Here is a 20,785-nt window from a genome sequence, read left to right as displayed (position 1 = left end):
TCAGTTTACTTACCAATAACTGTTTTTGGTCTTTCTTGGCATTCTCGTAAGAGGAGGGTCCAGACATCCAAGATGGTAATGGAGTTTACAGGTATCACACAATAAAAGAAGATGTTGATCATGGTTCTTCTTACAAATTCCACAACTTTGATAAAGGCAGCAGCAATAAAGGATTAGAATAATAATTATCATAGTGAATAGATAATTTATGGCATATTTTTAAATTTTCAAAATTTCATTGTGATTTAACTTAATATATTTCTTTAACTGAAATCAAATACTTTTTTTAATAACACATATCTTTTTATAATGGCAAGAATCTAAATACTTTTGAGAATGTAGAATAGTTTAGATCTATTATAAATTTAAATTTTGCTGGAGTCAAACTATTCAGAGAAGGGCATATGTTAGGTATTTATTCTAACATCATCTTAATCTTATTTATTACATAAAGTCCATGTAACATTAGACCAAATTTTCTCTAGGAACAAATATTAAACAAAAATAGTTTTCAATTTTCTACCTCTCTAAAACTACAAAGAAGTTACTTTACAAACGAAATTCTGTTTATTTTCTACCATTAACTGTAAATCTTTCAAAGAACCTTCAACGTGTAAATAAGCTACATATGTAAGTCTTTTTACAGAATCAGACTTTGAGACTTAAAAATATACCAATTGATATTTATTATAAAGAACTGGAAGTTTTATTATTATTGTTGCTGTTGTTTTAGATTTTTGATTGTTCTTAAGAAATCTAACTTTTCTTGTGCAGAAGGTCAACTACTCCTGAGAGCACAAACACCATGATCTACAAATCCAGGGTGTACTTATATTAGGAATGTGAAAGGTGAGGAAAAAGTTGAGATCCTAAAAAAGCCATAAGTATACAGAAAAAGTAATGATGTTTGAATTTTAAATAACCTTAGGAAAAAAATCAAATATATACATATACAACAAAGACCAATCAATACTTGGTCTCAAAGTTGCTCAGAGTAAAAATGAAAAATTACTAAACTGTATCCTGAAACAAAAATGAGCTGTAGTGATGAAAAGTCAGAAGCAAAAGTAATAAGCCTGACAGTTTCAAATGAAACAGTCTTATCTGGAAAAGCTAGACTGTGACAGTGCCAGTCTTTATAAAGTACAGTATAGACACTCGTGAGCTCGTCCCACATTTCAAGGAAGTTAATTGCTATTACCTATGGAGAAAGCCTCCAAGCTAGAAGAGAAAGTAGTTATTGAGACAGATACTGTTGTTGCTACTTCTGAGAAAGAAAGAGGTTGTGGGGAGAATATGTATACACTTACATAAGCATATTTACTTGTGTGTGTGAACAGATTTGTGTGTGTATGGATACACACAAACATACTTGCATCTTCTAAACTTTTCTCAATTAGTTTCATCAGCTACATGGAAAAAAAGTAAGATCCAAACCTACTGGTATGGAAAGAAATCTTAATAACTATATAAAACTGTTACAATGGTGAACACTGTAAAATACTGAGCCAAAAAAGAAAAAGAACAAAAATATTTGGGGAAATGAAATTACTACAACTGAGCACAGAGAGAAAAAAAAATACAGACAGATTCAAATCTAAAACTTATCTTCATTATCCACCACTACCACTGTACAAAGGCAGTAATTCAAACTATAATATATCCAACACTACCTAAAAACACATGTAAACCTCTAAAACTCACTCAAGCAAAATAAAATATAAATGTCCATTTATCTAACACATTGTTTTAACTATTTAAAAAAATAATCATGTACATTACTTAAAACTCACTTTCCAATTCTCTAAAGAGGAGTTTCCATGGAGTTTGTGCACATATAACCCCAGTTACTTAAAGTATACAAAAAGTGATTTATCATTAAAAGAGGAGCGACTCTATCCTATCATCATTCAGTCTGGGAAGTATTTTTGATGAAGGTATTAATAAAATGAACTTCAAACACATTTAACTTTAAATTCTGATATAAACATAATTCATTCACAAATATTTAAAGCATCTTGCTACTAAAAAGTATCCATTTAAAAATACACTATATTAATCTGTCAAAATTTCATTACTTGCCTATAAAGTACTGCAGGAAGAGTCGATGCCTTTTGTGTGCCCCCTTCTTTTTTACTTGGTTTTCTCTCCTTGGGTGCTCGCAAAATTGCCGGTATGTTCAACTTCTATTGATTTGAACAAATGCAGTTTATTTTGTTTTCAAAGAAAAAATATAAAGCAACATTTTTCTTTATGCGCCGTTCAAGTCAACTAATATGCTAGGATCTTGAGGGGGAATGTTTTACAAGGTTTTACACTGGCAAAAAGGACTAAAATGAGTTTTTGTCTCATAGTCACTGCTGTGAGAAGCCTATAATTACATACTTTCATCAATTTTCTCTGGACCACTAAAACATTGTGAAAATTAAACTCCTACTTTAGCTTTAAAAGTGAAAGACAAGGACAAGAATTCAAGAACTTGAACAAAAAAAAAGAACACGACAAAAAGAGTATTGAGGCCGTTTATTTTCTTAAACACCACATCTACACTGGTGCTCCAAAGGTTAATTAGAAAAATTATCTTATTGGACCAAACTCTTCACAAAGCGAATTAGATTCTCTTTGGGTTTCTACTGATCTGTAGTATACTAGCTTCTCAGACAGCAACCATCTATCAAAGTCATTTCTCAGTGGCCCAGTGGGCCTGCATCAGTTCAACCAACCGGAAAAAAAGTGTCCTGCCAAGTGGTACAAACAAATTCTACTTCTCCTGTGTATTTTACATTTGCACACAGAAATGCACGTGCTTCTGTTTCAAGTGATTTAATAAATTAAAATGCTCTTTCATAACTTATACTAAATAGATTCTTATGAGACAAACTTGCAAATCTGGCCAAAAGATAATGCTAGCTTGCCAAATAAACTAATAGGCTTGTATTCAATATTAATTTCACTAAATATAAAATATAAAACACTATAATCTTCAAATATTCACCAACAGCCTATCAATAGAAACAAAGGTCAACTGTGCATATATAACTACTCATCCTCACCTCTTATGTTATTCATTATACTATATGCCACATACACCCTTTTCACAAAAGAAGCATCTTCAAAGCTAGCATGGCATAATACATATCAGTATGTATTACTTTCTAAAATAATGTGTCTATACAACCTATATAATGAATTTGGCTCTTTATAAACCTTTAAAATAAGTACCACAAAAAATATCTGTTCTTTAAAAACCTTCCTTCACAAATAAAACTATTTCCATGGTGAAAAGACCACAGCGAGTCTCCATCATCCTTAAAGAAATAACTTAAATTATTCAAATGAATTATTAATTTAAGAATTAAATACACAGTACTAAAAAAAGCATTCAAAGAAATCCATTTGGCAATGATTGTTCTTTACAATACCAAGAACTTTAATAGGCTCAATATGTTCAAGGATAAAGTAATTTCTTTCATAATTAAAATAAAACTAATGAAGGGAAAAACTACACTTTAACATTAAATTTCAAAAACCATTCCTTGTAAGTTCAAAACCCATCAACATGAAAAAAATTCCAGTTTTCCTTTTACATTTCCCCCATTAAAAAAAACAACAACTACTTATAGCACAAGAATAGGACAGAAGAAATGTGGCAAGGAATCTAAAACTGCTGCATAGAGGCAGAAGAATATGGTAGGAGTAACTCATGCTTCAAATCTTAGCTTCATCACAAATGACAGGTCAATCAGTTAGAGCAAATGAAAAAATTTTGCAAACAAGATAGCTGTTAAAACAACCATATTAAGCTACAGGTTCTCAGTAGGCAGCTTGCAAAGCTCTAGATGCATTTCAGGCAGAAACCATTATCCCAGAGGATTAGTTGGCCGTGATTAAACAGAATTCTTCAGTTAGTGAAGTGACAGTTGTATTAGAGATTCAATCTTTGAAATCATACAGAAAGCAAGAAGAGAAGGAGAGAGCAATTGGAAAGAAACTAACCTGCCCTGTGATTCTGCCTAGTAAGGCCCATATTCCTTGTCCTTCACTTCGAAGTTTTCCATTCATGTTTTGTAGTTCTTCCAAAGATTCACAGAGCTATAATGTAAACAATTCAAATTAGTAGACTATTACAATATTCAGTAACATATTTGAAAATATAAATAATTTATCAATGTCCAAAATATCTACATTTCTAGTCCACATATATTTAACACATTCAAGTCACAATACACTGAAAAATGAAAGTCTCCAACTATTTAAGAAGCACCAAAAAAAGTAAACATTTTATGTTAGCATTTTACTAATAATGATACTTACATATTCTATTATAGTTTACTATATAATTTCACAGACACACTAATTAACCCTTATGAGTGTATCAAAGTACACTCCCACCATTTTTCCAATAAGAAAATGATATTTATCAATAAGTCAATCCTGGGGACCTCCCTGCAGTCCAGTGGTTAAGAATCTGCCTTTCAATGAAAGGGACGCAGATTTGATCTCTGGTTGGGGAATTAAGATCTTACATGCCTCAGGTCAAGTGAGCCTGAGCTCTGCAACTAGAGAAGCCCACATGCCGCATTACTGAGCCCTCCCACCCAAAGATGACCCAACACAGCCAAAAGAAAAAAAAGTCAATCCAGATTTTGCTCATGTTACTTATTATCTCACATTTAGTCACAACTTGCTTTTATACATTTCTTCATGAACTTCTTCATCTTTAGAATGAAGATGTAGAAGAGAAATTTTAATCAGGAGATTTTTTTTTAATCAAAAGGAACAAAACAATTTAAGAAAAACAGTAATTCAAAAGTAAGTTTTAAAGTTTTCTATAACTTAGAAAGATAAATGGAGTCAGACTTGGGCCTCAAACCCCAACTCTATGCCTTGACTACCTTTGCGAACCTGGGCAAATTACTTCACCTGTTTAGGATTCAGTTTACACTTCTGAAAAAGGGAGCAGAAATCATAAGCCACATTATAAAGCTGAAGTGAGAATGAGATGAGTTAACACAAGTAAAAATGCTCAAAACTGTGCCTGGCACATGGAAAGTACTCAGTGTTAGTGACGGTAATGAAGATAACGAGGGGTCGGAATTACAGACAAGTCGTAGAAACTCCAGAGGAATTTCAAAATGAAACATAAGAAATCATCAGTAAGATGTAATTACATTACGTTGTTTGTTTTACCTTATTATATTCCACATGAAGCTTTTCCTGTTCATTCTCTAATTTATCCTTTATATTCTTTTGTTCAGCCATATTTTCCTGAATTTGAATCATGCGCATATTTCTCTCTAGTTAAATTAAATATCCAATTTTAGTTTAGAAGAAAATAAAAGCTGATATACAAAATACACAAAGGAAGGAGCTAGCCATAGAGATGATCACATGGATAAACCTAGACACTTTTAACTCTACTCACAAATACATTAAATTAGCATTTTACAACAATCCACAACTTATTAGGAAAATAAACATACTTGATATATGTACCAAGACTAGTAAATTTCTAAACATTGACAGTGTATCAAATATTTCTATCAGCAAACTGTTCTCAATGAAAACGTGCATGCATCAGGGCCTATACTGACCGAAATAATAATTCACAAAATCAGCAGTGAGAGCAGGTTGCTTATGCTTTCTCCTTCCATCCACACTAGAACTAGTATCTGAATTGTCCACTGGGAAGATATCTGTACTGATCCCCATGAGTTCTGCTTTCCGCATAAGTTTGCGAATGGCTGAAGCACTGCTAGTGAGTGGTCTGGGCAATTTTTCCCTCGGAACCCAGGCCTGGGGTCTGGTGGATCGAGCTAGTTCTGCTTTGGCACGATACTGCTGAAGCCGGGCATTGATCCTTGCCTATAAAAGAAACGTATACAAATTTTAAAAGATATTAAAATGGAACATACTTATGATTTTTATTTCCATACTTAGCAAGAGTAAGGATGCTGAGAAGTTCCTCTGTTGAGGCAAATTATATCTATCCACAGTCCTTAATATCTACAGCATAATTCTTGGGTTATGATAAATTAGGTCTACCCCTAGTTAACAACTGCCCTAGCCTATGATTAATTGTCAAAAACTAGTATAATTAAGCTGAGGTTTCTCAACTAGCCTTGTACTAGTCTTCATAAATTTACTTAATTTACATACAAATATATTTCATGACAGGCAAACTAATCAAAGTCTTTGCACATATGAATCTTAGAACAGACTGAAAAAAAGATGTGGTCAACATATTGCACTGATAGAATAATTTCCTCTAAGCCACATTCTTTAATGTATTAGAAACATGTTTTATAAATGACTGCTTTGTTGAGACTAGATGATGAGTAATGTATTCAAACACAAACTATACTCTCCATTTACCTTAATGACAGTCCACTTTCTAGATAATTTGACAATTACACTACCAAATTTCACAATTATACATCATATATCAAAGATGCATGAGATCTTAAATTTCTAACTTCTTTTTTTTGGCCAGGCTATACAGCTTATGGGATCTTAGCTCTGTTACCAGGGATCAAACTGGAGCCCTCAGCAGTAAGAGCACAGAGTCCTAACCACTGAATCACCAGGGAATTCCCTGAAATCTATACCCTTGAAAGAAAAAAACACAAGTTTTGGAATGAGTCTCATACCTGTGCTTCTGGTGATAACTGCTTCTCTCTCTCTTGTAAAGACATTTTACAATAGGATTGTAGAGCCAAGTAGTTTTTTCTCTTCCACTTTCTGTCTAACCTATCTGCATGTTGCTTACAATAAGCAAAAAATGGATCTGCTATATCCTATATAAAAAAACAGAGAGGGGGAAATGAACATTTTTACTCCAAAGGGCCATTTTAAAAAAAGCCATAAGAGATAATATTTCCTTTTTGAAGAATATACCACAGTGCTGGCCTAAAAATAAATTACAAAATTAAGTTTTATACATAATGATAAAAATTGCTGCTTTAGGAACTTTATATACCAAATTCAAATTAACAATTTTTTTTCTTTATACAGCCTTGTGGATTTAAAAAATACTGAAATCAAAACTTAGGCATTACATTAAGTTATAATTGTTACCTAAAAAAAAAAAATCACTGTTTAAAACAAATAAGATATTAATAGGCATAGGTAGAAACCATCATTAAAGTTATTAATACATAGATTAATATGATAAAACAACAACATATCTAGAAAATATAGGACTAGTCAACAATAGGGCATTTCTAACTGACGAGAAATGCACAGGCAAACTCTACCTAGGATAAAACTAGATTAAGAAGGCCAGGTTTTATGGAAGGGGAGTTTAGGGGAGAATGGATACACGTATATGTATGGCTGAGTCCCTTCACTGTTTACCAGAAATTATCACAGTATTGTTTGTTTATCAGCTATACCCTAATACAAAATAAGATGTTTAAAAAAAAAGGCCAGGCCTTGTCAATAAAACACTTCAGATATTCTCTTTAACTCTTTACAAAATTCTAAAACCTCAAATGGAAACACAGCTGTCTCACAGTCTTATTTTATGGTACTACCTTAATGGGTACATATTCATAAATAATAGGATACAAAAACATAAAAGGAAATCTACTATCAAAAATAGGAAAAAAATTGTAAATATGTAGGCAAAAAAAAAAAGCATTCTGCAATGTGACTGCCAGCAAAGTAATAAGTACTTCATTCTTCAGGTCTGTCCCAAATAAAAAACAGATAAGCTGCCCATACGGTTTTTACCTGAGTTATGTTAGAGTCTCTTAGTAAGGTGGGGTTTTACAACCCAAAGAGAACTGATGATGCTAACAAAAGAAGAAACAAATGAAAAGTACAAAAAGAAAAATCATCATATAGTAAAACCAAAGTGTCCTTAACATTAAAAACAGCAAAGTATGTAATGCCATTTTCTAGTATGATATCCACAGATGTTACAATATAGCACTGTGAATATTGTAATGAGAATCTGGATATATAAAAACCTGGACAATAAAACCTGGCCCCACCAATTAAAGATTTTTGTGGCTTTAAACAAGTTGCTAATTATCTCTGGGTCTCTGTTAACTCATTAACAAAAAAGGTTTAATAATAATAACTTCATATAGGTACAGAAATAAATTCAAAAAATGTAGAAAGGAGATTGGATTCTTTCTCTCTCTCTCTCATTCACACTCACACACAGCTGCTTTCTCACAACGTGCTCTACACATCCTGGCAACAGAAGAGAGTAAGTGGAAATAAAGAATATATTGAACTATAGTCAAAATGATCTCAAGAACCATTCTACTCTTCTTAAAGTAGTAGGTAATGTTGAAATTGAGTTATCAGAGATAGGATTCATGCTTGCATAGGTCAGTTAAGCATTAGAGCCAAGACTCTGACTTAACAAAAAGACCAGTCATCTCTGGTCAAAGAGATACATGAAAAGGACGAAGTAGCCCAAGTCATTTTTCTTTTGTTTCGTGACTTGGGATTGGGGACAATAAATCCTAAGTCTAAGGCTATCAAGACCAAGGGATTAATTTTTTTTAGAGAATGAAACAGATATACCAAGCAACCACTATCCGTTAACATTATCTTCATCTTTTTCCCCTTAGTACTAGAATCTTCTGAGTTTCCACTGGATAATGATGCTAGAAAATTTCTACTCCAGACCCTCAGCAGCTGAGTATGGCTATGTGGTAAGTTCCAGCCAATGAAGTTTATGAAATTTCTTAACCAGACCCTTGAAAGGAAATGTCCACTCTTCACCTTCTCTTCCTTCCTACCAACGGGGTACAACCCAGACAAGGTGGTGATAAACCATCTCTGACCATGTGAGAAAGTACAACAAACTAAAGGAATATGAAGCAATGAGTAAGAGGCACCTGGTCCCTGGAACCAAACTCCCCTGAACATAAAATCAATCTGGAATCATAGAAAGAATTTAACGTCTTCCTTGTTCAAGTTACTGGCTATTCAGTTTTATTAAACCATTCAAAATAGTGTGCTAATTAATAATCTGGTTGACTTGGACTATCCCCTCATCTTGCCTAGAGAAACTTTCAAGATCCTATTCCCAGTAGAAAATGGAAAGGGAAAAAATTTTCTAAATATTTACCATGTACCAGGCTTAGTGCCTGTTTTCATACTATCTCATTTATCTCTTATCACTACCACATGAGGTGAGTTCTATTATTTTAATATCAACTTTATGGATAGAAAACTGAAAACAAGAGAGGTTAAGTTGCTGACCAAGATCCACTGCTATTAAGTAAAAGCTGTCTTTTTCAAACATTGTCTGTCATCAGATTTACTTAAGGACATTTCCAAATAGAAATGACAAAATCCCACCTCTGGAGATTGCGTTTCAGTAGGTCTAAGGCAAAGAGTTCTAAATGTGAATGCCTTGAGAAACAGTTACCAGTAAACATAAATGAGTAAAAGGATGTAAAGATGCTGGGAAATTATAAGACAAAAATAATGATGGAAGTAGGGGGAAAAGTGGAATGTGGGGTAAATGGTGGGGACCCATGACAAACTGGAATGCCCCATCAACTCAAGTTATCTTTTTATTGCACTATTCTTATCAAACAAAATGTATCTTCAGGTCACATTTAGCTTGTGGACCTCTGAATTTCATGATTTGTTCTAGAATCTTAAAACTAAAACAATTTTTTCCAAACAAAGCTCCCTGACTAACACTGATTCAGCAGTTGAAAGGACTATAAGCTGAAAGAAACTATTAGGAATCTTGTACATTGAGAACCAACTGGCGCTTGTAAAAATGGACTATTTTTAAGAAAAGTAGAAGCTTTATTGGTATCTGCATAAAACTGTTTATTGAAATCAGAAAAGTGTAAATACTATCATGAGTTAGGAGCAAAGCATGTTTATCTTCTCAGTTACAACACCATCTTTTCCACCTCACCTCAGCCATTTAATTCCTATGACTGTACCTAGATTCTGAACTCTTTCCATAACACAATTCCTCAAGTATTCTCTGAGCATTATCTTTTATCTTTCCTCATCACTTCTTTTCAGACTCAAACAAGTTTTTAATACCTTTCAGATATCCAATGTACAGACTTTTATCCTCTGACTGCCCCAGAGCTCATGCACATGATTGCCCTCTTTACCTGATTATTTCATAGCCCATCAATTAATTACTTGTTTGCAAGATGCAGTCCTCTCTTCACTTGTTCCTCTCTTCCTCATCTAGCTTCACTTGACAAAACCTAAAGCACAGGTAAATCCAACTCTTCCCCTATTTTAACCTGCATCAGAGCATCTGAACACATTCCCAAATTAATTTCCATTCCATTTTTATAGATAATCACTGAACACCTTCATCTCTAAAACTTTCAATCAGATCAGATCAGATCAGATCAGTCGCTCAGTCGTGTCCGACTCTTTGCGACCCCATGAATCACAGCACGCCAGGCTTCCCTGTCCATCACCAACTCCCGGAGTTCACTCAGACTCACGTCCAACGAGTCAGTGATGCCATCCAGCGATCTCATCCTCTGTCGTCCCCTTCTCCTCTTGTCCCCAATCCCTCCCAGCATCAGAATCTTTTCCAATGAGTCAACTCCTCACATGAGGTGGCCAAAGTACTGGAGTTTCAGCACTTGCAGATGATGGCTTTATTTATTTCACTGGAGAGGTTTTGAAGAGAGGAGAAAAGCAATTAAATGAGAACTTCCACAACCTCCAATCACTGCATACCTCAACTCATCTGCATGTCTACACATATCCTCTGACTAATCTCCTGTTACCAGGGATAAACTAACCAATGTTCCTATCTAAGGTTGACCTTCAGTTGCAATTAATTCCACCCCATCTTCCCTCCAGCAATTCTACCTCTTGCACATTTTTTTCTCTCTACTGGCATACTAAAAACACTGTAATATCCTTTAAAAATACTTAAAAGACATTCCCTGGGCTCTCATTTGTAGGTCACTTCAAAGTCCCCCTTAAAAGGAAAAATCTAAAGCACTGCCCATATTAGCTGTCTTAACTCTGTTCCACTCCTAAGTTTTCAACTAGTCTCAACTTCTCTAATAGCTCCTCTCAAGTCAAAACTGACCTTCATTATGACAAACCCAATGGTCATTTCTCAGTCTTAACCTTATTCCTTTGACACAACTTGTTTACTCTCTCTTTGAAACACTTGTCTTAGTTGTTTTTTTTTTAACCTCACTAATGACTACCTCAGACTCCTTGGTAGATTCCTCCTTATTTCCCCAAATTTCAATGCTGTTGAATGCCAAGGTAGCCCTATGACTGTCATCAGAACTCTTCCCATCTCCTTCTCCTCGTATACTCTAGGTAATTTCACCTAGTCATCTCACCATAAATACTATCTATACCCTGACACTCCCAAATCTGTATCTTTAGCCTTGATTGCTTCCCTAAACTTCAGATTCTGATAGTCAACTACCTACCTGATGTCTCCACTTACAGGCCTAACAGGCGTTTTGAACTCAACATGTCCAAAACTGTCCTCAATTTCCTTCTCTCCTGCAATAAATCTGCTCTTCCTGCAGTCTTTTCTACCTCAGTAAACCATAACCCCAGTCTACTAGAAGCTCCACAAGAGCCTCTTGATGAAAGTGAAAGAAGAAAGTGAAAAAGCTGACTTAAAACTCAACATTTGAAAAACTAAGATCATGGCATCCTGTCCCATCACTTTGTGGAAAATAGATGGGAAAACAATGAAAATAGTGACAGACTTTATATTCTTGGGCTCCAAAATCACTGCAGATGGTGACTGCAGCCATGAAATTAAAAGATGCTTGCTCCTTGGAAGAAAAGCTATGACCAATCTAGACAGCATATTAAAAAGCAGAGAGTACTTTACCGACAGAGGTCCGTCCAGTCAAAGCTATTGTTTTTCCAGTAGTCATGTACGGATGTGAGAGTTGGACTATAAAGAAAGCTGAGCGCCGAAGAATTGATGCTTTTGAACTGTGTGTTGGCAAAGACTTTTGAGAGTCCCTTGGACAGCAAGGAGATCAAACCAGTCAAACCTAAAGGAAACCAGTCCTCATTATTCATTGGAAGGACTGATGCTAAAGTTGAAGCTCCAATACTTTGGCCACCTAACGCAAAGAACTCACTCATTGGAAAAGACTCTGATGAAGGGAAATATTGAAAGCAAAAGAAGAAGGGGACAACAGAAGATGAGATGGTTGGATTGTATCACCAACTCAATGGACACAAGTTTGAGCAAGCTCTGGGAGTTGTTGATGGACAGGCAAGTGTGGCGTACTGCATTCTCTGGTGTCAAAAAGAGTCAGACATGACTGAGCAACTGAACTAGAAGTTCAGGCTAAAGAGAAATCACCCTTTTCCTCTCTCTCTCTGTTTACTCCACAATCTCTCAACAGATATCTACAAAATATGTCATTTCTTATTACCTCTATCCTTAAAACCCTAAACCATTCTATTTGTTCTCCCTACTTTCACCTTCGCCTCTCTATAGTCTATACTGAACACAACCATCAGGGTTGTCCTTCTAAACATCAGTTGACTCACATGTTCTCTATGCAAATCTGATGGCTTTCCATCTCACTCAAGAGGGTAAATCCAAAGTCATTCTCATGTTCTTCCAGTCCCTACATGATGCAGCTGCCTGCTGCCTCTATGACCTCCTTCCTCTCCTCTTACCAAACACCAGCCCCACCTCTGTATCAGCCATACCAGTTCTTCTTGGTCCTCAAACCAACCATGTTTCTACCTCAGAGCCTCTATATTCTGTTCCCCCTGCCTGTAACACTCTCCTGTCAAAAAAACATAAGCTCCCTACCATTTTCCTTACATTTTTTCCACAAAATGTCGCCTTCTTAGAGAGCCCACCTCTGATCTCCCCATATAAAACAGTACTGTCCTACTTCCCTTAGTCCCTACATACTTTATCCTGCTTTGTATTTCTTCATAATACGTATCACAATATAGCAGTGAGTTGAGGATAAACCCTTAAGTCTGGGAGACAGAGAAGTGATTACTCGTTTGTCTCAAAAGTATTGGTATTCTCTGGTAAACTTTTTCACTATCTGTCCTCTCCCAACCTGCCATTCAAATGTAAGCTACCTTAAGAACAGTTTATTTTGTTCAAATCTCTATAGGCTCCACAGCAAAGTCTAATACACAGTAGCTCAATATATCTGTTGAATAAATATGCTGAATGAATGACAGTAAAAAGCATGAATCTGTAATCCTTAAATAGTTCAAAGGTAAGAGATAGACAGGCCAAGAAGGTCCACTCAAGTTTTTGATTCTTCTAGGGAATCTTATTTCTGTATTTACAGCACTTCTTGTCCATCAGAGGCACCTGTGACATCTTTTAATGTTGTCTTGTAAGACTCTTTTCCATTTCATTGTGTTTACTATCTAACCCCATCTACGTGACTTAAAGCTATTTTTATGCTCCCTGACAAACTCCTCCACCCCCAAACCTAGAGTTTATAGTGTCTTGCACATATGCATAGGCCCTCAATCATGACTGACTGATGTTAAATGAGTACTATGAAGTTATGTTTGAATACAAATTTCACTGTTTGTAAACAAAGTTTAGGTCACCCCTAACAAAACAACTCAGTTTTAGAACATGAATTCAATAAGGACTTACTCCTGATAGTCACGTTCCACAAATGCTTGCTGAGTTAGATAATTCAGCCCTCAACTGCGATGCCTTTGCAAACACTACATGATTAACTATTTAACATATAGTTTTAGTTTACTTTTTAAGGAGTCTTGTACTCAAATCTGAAACTCCCAGAAGATGAAGACCAAAGAATAAAAACAATAAATCTAAGCAAGATTTCTTAATTTCTTGAATCTAGTACTTGAAATTTCTAGAACCTTTTACAGATGAAAAATTTTAATGCAAATTCAATGCCCAAATGCTGGAGAAGGAAGTGGCAACCCACTGCAGTATTCTTGCCTGAAGAATTCCATAGACAGAGGAGACTGTGGGCCGTGGTCTATGGGGTCGCAAACAGTTGGACACAACTGAGCAACTAACACTACTACTACTACTACTAAGTCGCTTCAGTCGTGTCCAACTCTGTGCGACCCCAGAGACGGCAGCCCACCAGGCTCCCCCATCCCTGGGATTCTCCAGGCAAGAACACTGGAGTGGGTTGCCATTTCCTTCTCCAATGCATGAAAGTGAAAAGTGGAAGTGAAGTCGCTCAGTCGTGTCCGACTCTTAGCGACCCCATGGACTGCAGCCCACCAGGCTCCTCTGCCCACGGGATTTTCCAGGCAAGAGTACTGGAGTGGGGTGCCATTGCCTTCTCCAACTAACACTACACTACTACACTAATGCACAAATGACTAGTGTCTAGATACCAAAAAAGAAAAATTTCACAATGTACATATTTTCTGAACCATAAACAAAACCATGCATACAGCTGTTTAGTACCCTTTTCTATAAAAACTAAAGTAACCAACTTAACTTTATTGAGATCTTATTCTAGCTAAGAATCTGTATTCAATTTGATCTCATTTTTAAAGGTCTATTTTTTCCCATTTTTAGCATTTATCACCTGTTCATTTTTCACTTTTATGACTTAAGCATTTTATCCATTCTTAAAACTCATACATATTATATGCAAAATATGGTGGTCTAAAACAAAGGTGAACTAAATCTAAATTTATATTAAGAATTTTATGTATATGATACTTATTTAAAAGAATAAAGCAGTTTCTTTACCCATCGTTAAAATATTATCCTTATCTATATCTTTTATATAAAAAAATTAATATTAATCTAGCTACCAGGAAAATAATACTTTATGACAGCAAAATTATCCTTTGGCATCAGATTCTACAAAAACATTAGGTATTAACTATTTATATTAAGCTCATTAAAATCTGACATTAATATTTCTTCCTTGCAGGAAAATACATATGATTTAATGATTATATAACACTTTAAAGTATTCAATTCTACTTTTCAACCATATCTGTTTTTTAACCATATCTGTTTTTAACCATATCTTTTTTAACCATATCTGTTAAAACAAAAAGAAAACCTATGTTAATTTATTCTGCAGTCTAAAGTTCAACTTATGCAATATCTGTTTATCTAGGAAAAGGCCTAATAACCAGCTCTGCACATACTTAGGAATTATCCATTTGTATTTATTCTATTTTATTATTTCCTTACACGTAGTCACACTATTCCAAATTCATTATTTTTAATTGCAGTTTATAAGCAGATAAAAATACAGTCTTAGACACTGACACAAAACTCACAAAGTTAACTGAAAAATTATGATATAAACTCTTTATTAAAAACAGAACTGGTGTGTTTTTATCCTATAGGTTATTTCTTATTTATATTATTAAAAAAATATTTGAGATGGCTTATCAAAATATGTAAAGCATAAGATAATTAAGCTTTAATTATTAATTTTAAAAACTAAGTAAGGACTGTAGTGTGTGTGTGTTTAGAAGGTGAGAGTGAATAATGAAATGAAGGGAAAAACGAAGTAGGAAAAAATAAGATGAAGCCCAGACATACAGAATATTCCTTAAAGTTCTCTGTGTAAGATTATAAAACTAAAGCCAATATTAACGTCAAAAAAAAAAAAAAAAACCAATGAGAAAAAAAAGTCTTGGAAAGGAAGGACTACTGAGAAGCCAATTCCACTGTGATGAGGGAGGCTGGAAGGAAAGGGGATGACACTCTTAAAAGACAAAGATCAGGTAAAAGATCAAACCCAGGGAAAAGAAAGGCCAGAACATCAGAATTCTACTGTGAAGCAAGGAAGGGAAAAATGGAAATGGTGACATTTTCATTTGTTTCTTTCTTTTATTCAAAATAACTGATTCTTCTTTTCCTTCTTTTAATACCTGATAAAAACACTACTTCATTTGATCTAAGTATATGGCTGAGCTACAGTGAAAGGAAATAAACTGCCAACTTCTTAGGCTGGTTGTAGCAAACTGTTTGTTAGCTTCTGACTCCCCCAGCCATTCCCTTCCAACATATTCCCTTTTTGTAAAATTCATTTTCTCTGACAGAAACTGAAAATGTCAGGTTTCACCAATTCATCTTATCGCACTGCTAACGATAGCCATAATGACTATTTTGACATATGAGATAATGGGACAATCTACTGGAGTGAACATATGAGAAAATTTTTCAGTCCTAATGATAAGAGAACCCTCTCCCCTCCTCCTCTGTTTTGAATTATATAATGAAAGAACACAGCGCTTATTTAGAGCTATTCCAGCAATATTGAGACCATGAGACAACAAGGTTAGGAACCAAAAAGAAAAGCATATTGATGTTGGTAGAATAGAAGAATAAAATAAGACTTAATCATTGAGCTTCTGAAACAACCCCAGAACTACTATTGTTTAGGTCTCCTGTCATGAGATAGTTAACACATGGCTACCACAGCTAAGTATTCTATTACTTGCTTCCAAAAGCCTAGATAAGGTACAACATCAAAAAGATGAACCACCAAAACATTTATCATAAAAGTCACAAGCACATTGGTAGTAGACTCCACATGAGGCTCTGAAATTTCCAGAAAATTAAAGAAGTTATTGCAATCAGTAACATAATTCACAGTATCAGAAACCAGTTAATAAGCAAACACACAGCTACACCTACTATTAAGAATTGAGAGAAAAAACACTACATAATGTACTGAGAAACAGGCTCATCAACATTCTCAGATTAAACAAAAGAAAAAATCAATAAGGCTTTCAACAACAACAAAAGTATAAAAAGTACACATCAACTAAATGAATAATAGTTAAGAGTCAAAATAATTTTATCCAAGAACATAAATATCTAATAATATGGCTCATGTAAATGTCTGGAGCAGTTGATAATCTGTATAAATTCCAAGTAAATTATATTTCTTACAGTCATACTTCAAAAAAAAGTTAAATAAGATTCTTAGAGAAGTACCAAAGTGAAAGTGATCTATCTGCTAACAGATAACCAAGCTGGAGGAAGTAGTGAGCAACTTATGCAAACCAAAGAGACAGAGACACATGTATGAATAAAGTTATTCTAATACCACAAGAAAAGGTACCAAGGAAATACCCTCAGGCAATGCCTGTAGATAAATAGGAAATCAAAACAAGGATAAATGGGAAATCAAATTGCAATTCATTATACACAAAATGATGGTCTGAAAACTAATTTTACTCTAGAACTCTTTTCTTAATGAAATCTTAAAAGAAAAAAAAAAAAAACCTTACATGCTAAACAGCTGATCACATACAAGGTGAATGATAGAAGGGATTGGTCCCTCAACTTGTATTCTATTCATTGAGAACACAGTGAAAAATAATAACAAAAAATCCCTGTCCTCATGAATCTGTGTCCTAATGAAAGTGACAGACAATAAACAAAATAAAAAGAATCGTACATATTATCACACACCATGATCAAGTGGGACTTATACTAGGGATGCAAAGATTTTTCAGTATCTATCTATAAGCCAATCAATGTGATATACCATAATAACAAATTGAAAAATAAAAACCATATGATCATCTTTATAGATGCAGAAAAATCTTCTGACATAATTCAACATCTATTTATGATTTCTCTTCAGAAAGTGGACATAGAAGGAACATTCCTCAACATAAAAAAAGGCCATTTACAATAAATCCACAGTTAACATCATAATCAAGAGTGAAAAGCTGAAAGCATTTCCTACAAGATAAGGAACAAGATAAGGATAGAAACTTGTACCACTTTTATCCAATATAGTTATTTTGGAAGTCTTCGACACAGCAATCACAGAAGAAACAGGAATTCAAATTGGAAAAGAAGTAAAACTGTCACTGTTTGCATATGATACTAGTGCTATACCTAGAAATTCCTAAAGACACTACCAGAAAACTACTAGAGCTATACTGGACAGTGGTTAGGTTAGTTAAAAAGGGAAGAAAGCAGCAGAAAAGAGAATAGAAACTGTTATGGGAGGGGGAGGATTGCAACTTTAGACAGGGTGACCAAGAAACGCCACAGTGAGTAGTAGATATAGAATGAAGACCTGAAAAAAAGTGAGGGAATGAGCCATGTGGGGGAAAGGCAGCCCATGCAAGGAAACAAATACAGAGGCCCAGAGCAGGAGCTCACCTGGCCAACCATTCAAGGAGCAACAAGTGAGCCAATGAGGCTGAATGAGGGGAAATGATCAACTCAGAGAGGTAATGTGAAGCCAGATCACACAGACCCTTATAGATCAGCAGAGAAACTGGCCTCTACTTTGAATCAGATGGAAAGCCATTGAAGGATTTTGAGCAAAGGAGTGACCAGATCCGACTTAGATTTTAATGGGATAATACTAGCTACAACTGAAAATGTCCTCTGTTCTCTATGAAAAGGCTTGACACCAAAGCAGGACCTAAAAGCCAAATCTGGCACTGCCTGTTTTTAGAAATACAGTTTTATTTGAACACAGCCATGTTCATTTGTTTATATATTGTCTATGGATTTTTCATAATCAGTGGCAAAGTTAAATAGTTACACACAAGCCATAGGCCCACAAAGCCTAAAATATTTACTATCTGGCTCTTTATAGTAAAAAGAAAAAATTGCCACCCTCTGCTCTAGCAAGACAAGGCCAGAAAGAGCTAGGAGGTTATTAATCCAGTTGACAAAAAAAGACTTGGACTAGGGCACAGCAATGAACTTAGCAAGATAACATTGAACATGTCCTAGATATACTTTGAAGACAGGATATGCTAATGGAGTAGATATGGAGTGTGAGAGAAAGTGATCTGAGTAACTGTCAAAATTCATCCAGAATAATTTTTAAAATAATGCCTAAAACAGCCATATAAAAATATTACTGAAGATCTCATACAAAATACCTACTTTTAAGGGATGTAACTTCTTCATTAATTCATTTAAAAATATTTTGATCCAACAAGAGCTATTCTTACCAATCCTGGTTCTTCTAGCAATATTAAGGCATCAGTTCAGTACCAAATATCTAATTTGAGCCTCTGAAATTTAGTTCATGAATGATTTCAATCCATTAAATCAAAGGTTGTAGGAAAAAAAATTGATACATAATTTCACATTATTTCAAAGAGAATTTTTTACATTGTAACAGATTATAACAATGTTCACAGTACCAAAATCATACTTTATCATAGAAGAAACTACCAGATGGTTTAAGTGAAAGATAAGGAATCTTAAGGCTAACTATATGATATGAAACATAAATTGCAATCAGCATAACTGGGCCTGTTTTATAGTGTGGTTTTAACAATAAGATATATTTTGTCATGAAGTGAAGTGAAGTCACTCAGTTATGTCCAACTCTTTGCGACCCCATGGAATGTAGCCTACCAGGCTCCTCCGTCCATGGGATTTTCCAGGCAAGAGTACTGGAGTAGGGTGCCATCGCCTTCTCCAGGGGATCTTCCCGACCCAGGGATCAAACCTAGGTCTCCCTCATTGTAGGCAGATGCTTTACCGTCTGAGCAACCAGGGTCTTAACATGGTTAAATATTCTAAATAATCTAGAATTTTCACAAAATGGGTCAAAAGCAATAGAATAGATGTCACTAATAGGATAAAGTACTATGGCAGACGGCTATAAAAAGATGTAAAAAGTATGCTAGGGTTATGATGTCACTGGATGAAACCAAAGTACTCATGCTCTTTTTCAACCTTTCTTTGACTGCCTGTATAAAACAACCATCAAGAAGTAAGATATCCAACTTAATAAAACAGTCTTAAAAAAAGGCAAAAAAAAGTGCTTTCTCTAATGTCATAAAACTGAAACAGAAGACAAGGCATACCCACAAACAGCACATCTATTTTGATTTAAAATTTATGTTTTCATCAAATATGCATTACATAAATCTTAATCTACACAAGTACAACCAGGAGAAGTAGCCAAGAAGTTCATTTTAACAAGATGTTTACTGACAAGAGCAAACTTCATTGATATTGATTCAAGCCAAGTCTTGTATTTTTAAAATCCTATTCAAAATTCTTTATATAGTTTCTTTGTATATTCTTTATATAGTTGATTTTTCAACTATATAACTGTTTACAAGAAGAAACCACAAATACATGCAAATATGCTTTAAATCATTTTCCCAAAGAGAGTTCATTTAACAAGATGGGGAGAGAAAAATCACACTTCATTATTCCAAAATCCAGAATTCCTACCTAATCAATCAAAGGAGGGAGCAAGGCAAGGAAAAAAACCTGTTTCCACATCGTGATTTATCTAACTTTCTCTGTAAATTTCCCCAGATTAGCTCACAGAAATATAGATATTCAGACCACAAACTGTAAACTATTTATTCAGTGTAATACTGTATTTTGTTTGTTTTAATTTGAATGCCTTTATGTGGAGATGCAATCTCTAAATCACTATGGACCCCATTATACCTGCAGTCTCATACATGGCTGCTTCACACATTTTCATTAATTAAATAGCTGCTGCTGCTGCTAAGTCGTTTCAGTCATGTCTGACCCCATAGATGGCCGCCCACCAGGCTGCCCCGTCCCTGGGATTCTCCAGGCAAGAACACTGGAGTGGGTTGCCATTTCCTTCTCCAATGCATGAAAGTGAAAAGGGAAAGTGAAGTTGCTCAGTCATGTCTGACTCTTAGTGACTGTCTACCAAAAATAATGATGGATGGCACTATACAAAGAGACCCAAACTATCACAGTATAAAAGGCAAAGTCCTCTCAAGTTCTAAAAGAAATGGCTACAAAAAAACCATCCTGCCTACAAAGTTCAAAGTTTCCAGAAGTAAAGTCATAACCTTAACCTACAGATTCCCTGATCCAGATATTCAC

The 20,785-nt window shown here is 34.8% G+C and overlaps 1 protein-coding gene across 11 annotated transcripts in view; it reads right to left on the bottom strand.

Moving 5' to 3' along the window:
- The window catches only part of PHF14 (PHD finger protein 14), a 196,709-nt gene that overhangs the window by 133,069 nt on the left and 42,855 nt on the right, over positions 1–20,785 (bottom strand). For all 11 annotated transcript variants that reach the window (XM_045166355.1, XM_025290903.3, XM_025290904.3 and 8 more), the window contains exons 8-13: positions 6,651–6,797; positions 5,595–5,865; positions 5,191–5,297; positions 3,997–4,092; positions 2,083–2,186; positions 14–145 (exon numbers count right to left, since the gene is read on the bottom strand). In XM_045166355.1, coding sequence (XP_045022290.1) covers positions 14–145; positions 2,083–2,186; positions 3,997–4,092; positions 5,191–5,297; positions 5,595–5,865; positions 6,651–6,797 — 857 coding nt within the window. The remainder of the gene's footprint in view (positions 1–13; positions 146–2,082; positions 2,187–3,996; positions 4,093–5,190; positions 5,298–5,594; positions 5,866–6,650; positions 6,798–20,785) is intronic.

This window comes from Bubalus bubalis, chromosome 8 (assembly GCF_019923935.1).
Source record: "Bubalus bubalis isolate 160015118507 breed Murrah chromosome 8, NDDB_SH_1, whole genome shotgun sequence".
Classification (NCBI taxonomy): Eukaryota; Metazoa; Chordata; class Mammalia; order Artiodactyla; family Bovidae; genus Bubalus; species Bubalus bubalis.
The sequence above is the reverse complement of the archived record's forward strand: the minus strand, read 5'-3'. Positions and strand labels throughout refer to the sequence as shown.